We start from the raw sequence: 7,145 nt of genomic DNA on the forward strand, positions 1-7,145 counted from the left end.
TCTACTTCCAGAAAACAGTTCTGAACGCTGAAAAGAACTGCTGTGATCATCCTGAATTACGCAGGACAAACTACCTCCACCAGTCATTTTCTCGCTGCTGCTGTAACTTCCAGTAGAGCTACAGCATCCCTTCTAAGGTCCCTTTTCATTTATTTGTCATGCACGATACTCTGTGTGTGGTGCAATTTCTGTTTCCTGACACAAAAACTTGGCAAAAAGAGAACTTCGTATTGAAATTTGAGTGCAGTCTTCATTATGATTCATGATAAGAAGAATAGTGGAGTGGTGCTTTTGATTGCAAAAAGAGATGTGGTTAAGCAGGCAGAGCGCAGGACAGAGCTAGAAATCCTAAGCTGAATATCGATTACAAATTAATCTCTTTTAAGATATTGAGTAAATCACCAAAATGCTTAGATTAAAATCTTACTGAAATCTTCAACTATTTGTAAAATGGGAGAAAACAATTATTTACCTTTCCTCAGAATTGCCACTATTCACCGACTCTCAAAATGAGATATAAAAGGATTTATTTGTTACAGAGTATGGTCATGCATAGATAAAATAGCTGAGAAGTACCTGCTATAAATTGAGGCTGGATTTTTTAATAATGCAAGCTTGACCCACTTCAATTTTATTTCATATTTATGAAGACATGTGAATAAGTTTGCAATCCTTTTATCAACCTTCAATTTTAGTGGTAGAAATAAGGAAATCAGCATGAATGGACAAAGATGTAAAAGATAATGTATGCTTTGTTAGTGCAATATCTTATGTCTAAATTAATTTTCTTAATATACATATATTACAGGAAACCATTAGTCTCCATTTATAATTTTACTGATATCAATTACTTAAATAAAACCTGCATTCTCTAGTATCTGTACATTTTCAAAATTCTTCTCCACATGAAAAAGGGGAGAAAAAGAAGAAAGGGGAAAAAAAAGCATGGTCTATGTAGGTCTGCACAAGCACCATGTGTTATTTTACTGAAGTAGTAAATACGTCATAAATCTCTACCTCAGCAATTTTAAACCAACTTCAGGCAAGAGTTAAGGTACTACATTTTTAATTTCTTCTGAAAAATAAGTTGTTTTTATACTTCAGACAGAAGCGATAATCACTTGAATCCACATCTTTCACTTGGTTATATGTAACAACATTAGAGGAAAAAGCATCCTCTTCTACCTTGGTCAGCAGCATCCTTCAGCCTTTGAAATAATTTGGAAAAGAATTTTTCCTTTCTTCATAATCGGCAAATGCAGAAGCAATAGGATCCGAGTAGAACATGACAGGCCTTGGTCCTTCATTGTTCATAGTGAAAGTAGCTGGGAACTTTCCGAGATCAAGACCCCTGCCCGAAAAATAAGCCTGGAGCGTTCTGAAAAACTGAACATATTGCATATGTGAAAATAGAGCATGCCCAACAGAGATTAATTATTTCTACTGACACAAAGTAGATGTAATATTTGTTCCTGTGTGGGATGAAATCCTCTATTTTGATCATAAACTGGTACAATATAGGCCATATAATTCAGACATGTCTACTCTGTCCATGGCTTTTACACGTTTTGTGGTGTCCAAAGACCACCAACTGTTTACTGATCGTCTGTGCTCCCCACTGAATCACAGAGGATTCAAATTGTATCCCTTATAAAACAGGCACAGCTAAACCCTTGCTGAGAGCAAACAGTACAGTTCTGTTACACATTTCTCTAAGACAAATGTTCTCTAAGAGTTAGCAACAGTGGGCAATTGATTTGAATTGCCCCCCCTAGATCACTTAAAAATAGAAATTAATGCTTCTTAAAACAGTGAGGAAAAATCGTGGGGAACTGGTTTTTTTTCCTTCACAAATTCCTTATAAGATGTTGCAAATGTTCTCTTTATGATATTTTCTTAGCTGTAATTCACTTTCAGATCTTTAGCCACTATTCACGACAATGTGTCAGGTGCAAACTTATTTGTACTTCCAGAAGATGAAACAACATGCAATCAACAGAGTACACATTTGAGAGAATCATAATAATCATTCCTCTGCTGTTTCATAAAACTAGTGGTTGTATAATCAAAATACATTTTTAAAAACTAAATCTGCTGGATGGAGATATAAGGAACTTTTACGCACTACTGCACACCGAGAATGTCTCTTCAGTTAAGGGGTACATCTTGACTGAAGAATGCTCATCCAGTTGTGGTTATTGACTATACAAAGTGCACCGTTACTAAAAACTACATTTAATGGGCCCCTCTTACCTTTAAATTTAGAAGATAAAAGTTCTCATGATGAAAAACAAAAAAACCCCACAAAACTTAGGCTATATTTCTTGCAGCATTTCCTTACCAGGTCTCTGTTTCTAGGGTTATCTAGAGGTTTCCATTTTTCTTCTGGTTGGAAAGGGGCACCCTTTGCCAATCCTCTCACAGCCAATACTGTACATAGACCCAGGAGCACCACTTTCCACATGTTGAAGAGATGAACAGACTATCTGTAAGAAGGACAACGAACCAGACTCCTTAAGTCCTACAGAGCTGTCACGGGTAACAAATAAAGCAAGCATGACAATCCAGTGGAGTGCTGAAAATAATTTATCCATGGCAAGGAAAATCTGCCTACTGCAGATTACATCCATGGGCTATCAACTTTTTTTTGGTTTCCTAGTACTAATGTACTAGGAAGAACAAATTATTCTAAAGAAGTGTTTCCCATACCAAAGCTATTTCTAGACACTGGATTCTCTTTTTGAGAGGGACTAGTATGACATTTAACACAAAATATTTACATTTGCAAATTTACATTTATTATTACATACAGCCATTTTCATTGGCTGATCAGTTACAGCGTCAAATCTTTGTGTGCTGCAAGGAGAATGCAAAAATGTGGCTTGAGATCCAGATAGCTCAATTTTTAAAATTGCATGAAATGAAAGTGTACTACACATATTAATAAGTGCAATAATAATACAGCCTGGTATAATATACTAGAGACCCATTTCACAACTTGATTCAAGGGGAAAAAGAAAAGAAGAAATAATTCTCCCTTTCACGTTTTTTAAAATAAAGCTTACCAGTGAATTTGGCTCTGGCTTGCCCCTTCTTGGTTAGTCTCCTTGTAATCTGTGAACAAACTGATCTCTGCACTTATATTTCTAGTGGACTGTAGGTGGGTGTCAATGACGTTAGCAGGAGTTCAAAAATACAGTAATGATTCCATTTCCATCCATGACATAAAGACCCTTGAGAATTTCATCCTTAATACTCTTAAGACCTGTTGCTATCGAACAGTACAGTGCAAATTCCTCCTCCCTAAGCCGTACTGCAGAAAATTGGTGGTAAGCATATAATAAGTTTAAAACAATTCCCAGCAGAGATAGCAGAGCCGTATCAAAATATTACTTTTAATTAAAATTCTCTAGAATGGTGACTAACAGATAATTACAGCTGGTTGAATGGTTTGCAAGCAAGATGCAATATGGATCATTTTCTTGATGCTGGAGAGAGGGGGGAAAGTGAGGTCTGTTTCAAGATCCAAAACCATAACATTTTAACGGAAGTGTTGCTTTCCTACCCTGATTTTATCAGCAGTCAATATCCCCCTGTCAGACTAGAAACTAAGACAAACTCTGCAAGGAGGACTACGCTAATTTACGTTGGCCTTATTTCATAGCATTCTTTAGCTCAAAGCTGCTCAAATTTTTTTTGCTTATAATTTCATTATACTCTTCTCTCCACTGTTTAGATCATACTTTAGCTAATATCACATAAAATATCTCTCTAAATAGATGTGTTAAAACTAAAGATTTTTGGCCATTATCTTACTCCAGATTATAGATGGTTATTTCTGACTAGAAGCTTTACATCTTTCTTTGGTTTAAATTTGGAAAGCAAAACAAAAACCTAACACCATCCTTCCAGGCAGGCAAAGTTGTGGACATCCAAATGTCATTAGCAACACAGTAAACAAAATCCTAGCAGCGTTATTTTCATGACTGCAGTAACATATAAAAATACAAGTCAACTTATCCAGCTTTTTTATCATCCTACAGACTTGGAATAAAAAAAATTTCACACACACAAAAAAGAAAATCCATCAAAACCCATCAATTACTTTTCATAACAGCCAACTTCCAGGTAGTAGACTCATCAAGAACCAGAACAGCAGTAGCAACAGAAGAACTTGTAAAAAGGTGGGCCCCAATGTAAGGGAACTTTCTCTGTTGATTTTTCTAGATAGAAACTTATTTCTAGTTTAATTTTGTGCATAATTTACCTTCTAAATCAACCAGAAGTAGAAACGTTCCTCTAGAGGAAAATGACAGGAAGGGGAAAAGGCTTGATTTACAGTTTGGGATTAGATTTTAGCTCCTTATTTAGCATTTAAAAAAAAAAAAAGGTCAGAACAGCAGACAGTTTTCTTCCATCCTTTTTTTTTTCCCCCCTTCCATTCCTTTATTCATTTGATTTATTTAGAAAGAAAAAATGGGGCATACCCAGTATATTCAGCTAGTAAAACATATCAAAGTCATCTGTAAATTTGAAACAAGTTTTATTACTGTAGGAATTTAGGCAGTTTGGTTGACTGATGTATGCAGATATGCAAGAGATTCAATTAGCATATATTTTCTGTGAGCTGTCTTAAAAAAAAAAAAATCCCTACAAACTTGTATTGTTGCTTCCAGAGCTGAAAGTGTTTGAGAAACTGAGCTAAAAGTCTGTTTAGACTTAGTGCTCATTTTAATGTGAGTTTTTTTGGTGATTTTTTTTTTTTTTTTTTTTTAAATTTCATTATAGCTCTTTCCTTCAGTGAAAGTCAAATATAAGCGGAACACATTCATACTAAAATACTATTAGTATAGTTACACTGATTGGACAAAAATGCATCCTCCCTTGAGAACAGTAGCTAGTTTAACAAATGCTTTCCAAGCCAGATGTCAGTGTGCTGCCTTTTTAATGCAACCAAATTTAAGCACTAGGTTTTCTTGACAAATTATGTCTATAGACACACATCTTCAGTAAATCGAATCTTTTGAAAGTGGCTATACTAATTATATAGCCCTTATGGCACAGTAAGTAATATTCATGTATTCAATTGTATGAATTCAATTGCACTGAAGCTGAAAATGCTCACAGCATTGCTTGTTCAGTTTCATGCGAGTTACTTCAAAAATGTAAAAGTCTTGTTCCAGAACAAAAGGCAAATATAAAATTAATTAGTTTAGCTGAGAACAAGTTTTATACATATGATGCTTTATATAAACTATATTATTCACCAAAAATTTTCCATTTTATTGCATTTCCCATTCATGATAGCAAGGCAGGTATAACAGCCTAAGGTGCGTGAGTTAAGATACTGAGACAAGCTTCATCAGATAGGATTTTTATTGTATTCTACTTGAGATGTCAAAAAAGTGTCTGTTACTTAAAGTACTGCTCTAACCACAATGCTTTTGTTCGCTGTTTTTATTTTCTGCTTATAATCCCAAGTATTACAAGTTAGAAGGAAAAGCACCAGACTGCTCCACATCAGTACCTGAGCAAAGACCAAAGGCAAAACGTTCATCGCGACACTCATTAGCGTGTTTGTACAACAGAAGTACAAGTAACATTCACAACACTCTACGGAGTATGACTGGTAAGTGGCACTTTTTGTGAATTACAACCATTTGTACTAATGAAACCATGTTAGAACACCATACAAAAATATACAGAAGTGTTTATTTAGCAGAGCGTATGCTAGAGTGTATCTAATTCATGCACATTTAGGTAAAAAAAAAGACAAATAAAAAAAAAATAAAAACACCCCAAAAACAAAGTACACACTGCAGACAGGGAAACCATCAAACAAAATACTAACTTCCCAGAGTTGCCCTCAACTTCAACAAAAAAGTACCAGTATCTAAAAGCACAGTTTTTAAAGATTCTGAGATTTCAGCATTCAGCAATTTCAACATTAGCTGAAGGTACCTATCCCCCAAGGTTTTCTCAGCATCTCACAAGACAAGGACTTCGCCAAAACTTATCACACATTGCATGATCTGTATCTGAGAATTCAGTTATAAACATTTTAATAAGCACAATAATTTATTACAGCATTATTCAAACATTTACAGATAAGACCCTGTCAACAGCTCTAGAAACCTGTAACTATTAAGAGTTAACTCCACCTACAATATCAGATTTACACTAGCTGTATAAGAACTGAAAACAGAGGAAGAGTTAAAAACATGTAAGACAGGTTGCTTGTGAAGCAATAGATTTTTCCAAAAAATACGTATGTGTTCTTCAAAGTTTTAAAGTCCTCTTAAAACCAAACAAACAACAGCCCCCTATCTCCCCCACAGTTACCCAAAACAGGTATTTTGGCCAACATTATTCTTTGTGCTTGGAAAAACAATTAAAAGGTAATTAAACAATTAAAAGGTAAGTAGGAAATCAAGTTACTAGGCCTAGGTTACACAGTTTTTCTAGGCTAATCATCGTATCTAAAGGCCTTAAAGGTAGTTCTGCCCTCTCAATGACTTTAATACTAGAATATTCCTGTAGCTAGGAAATCAACAGTGGCTAGGATTACTGAAACAACATGACCACAAAAGAAAGAAGAGAAAGTTAGGTGACCGGAACGAGAGTTTTAAGAGTCCTAAACTAACATACAGAAGGAAGTACCAGGGAAGACACAAAAATCGCATGTTACCTGTTGTGCCACAGCATCAGTAGCATTGTGGCAGCCAGGTTCAAGTTAGTTCTCAATAAAAGAAGGGTAGTAACTTTGATTTGTATTGCTTCAAACAATTACTGTGATCAGCTGACACACAGTCATTTTGTGTGCCTATATAAATATCCACAGTACAATGATAAGCTTTGAGATGGCATCTTTATTCAAGATTCAATGTTACATAGTACTAATACTGGGGATGGAAAAAAGTCAGAATCTGGGGGGGGGTTGTTCAAAACATACAAAGAATCCTGTAGAGACACATAAGGAAAGCCAGTGGTGGCTTTTCCTGAGCTCTTCATATTAAAAAATACACATAAGAAATCCTTCTACTATATCAAAACAAGATTTTAAGATCTTGACTATTTCTGGTTTTCTTTAATGAGTTGAGAAAAACAGAATGTATAAACCTTCCCCCCCCCCCCCCCACCCCACA

The 7,145-nt window shown here is 35.3% G+C and overlaps 1 protein-coding gene across 1 annotated transcript; it reads right to left on the reverse strand.

Moving 5' to 3' along the window:
- Window positions 1-1,203: 1,203 nt before the first annotated feature.
- LOC104076631 (chromosome unknown open reading frame, human C2orf66) lies at window positions 1,204-2,464 on the reverse strand. The gene is made up of 2 exons (XM_009577555.1): window positions 2,342-2,464; window positions 1,204-1,386 (listed from the first exon to the last, which is right to left on the reverse strand). Exons 1-2 carry the CDS (start codon window positions 2,462-2,464, stop codon window positions 1,204-1,206), a joined length of 306 nt encoding a protein of 101 aa, XP_009575850.1.
- Window positions 2,465-7,145: the final 4,681 nt, after the last annotated feature.

The sequence above is a fragment of the Fulmarus glacialis genome, unplaced genomic scaffold (assembly GCF_000690835.1).
Source record: "Fulmarus glacialis isolate BGI_N327 unplaced genomic scaffold, ASM69083v1 scaffold23075, whole genome shotgun sequence".
In the NCBI taxonomy this organism is placed as follows: Eukaryota; Metazoa; Chordata; class Aves; order Procellariiformes; family Procellariidae; genus Fulmarus; species Fulmarus glacialis.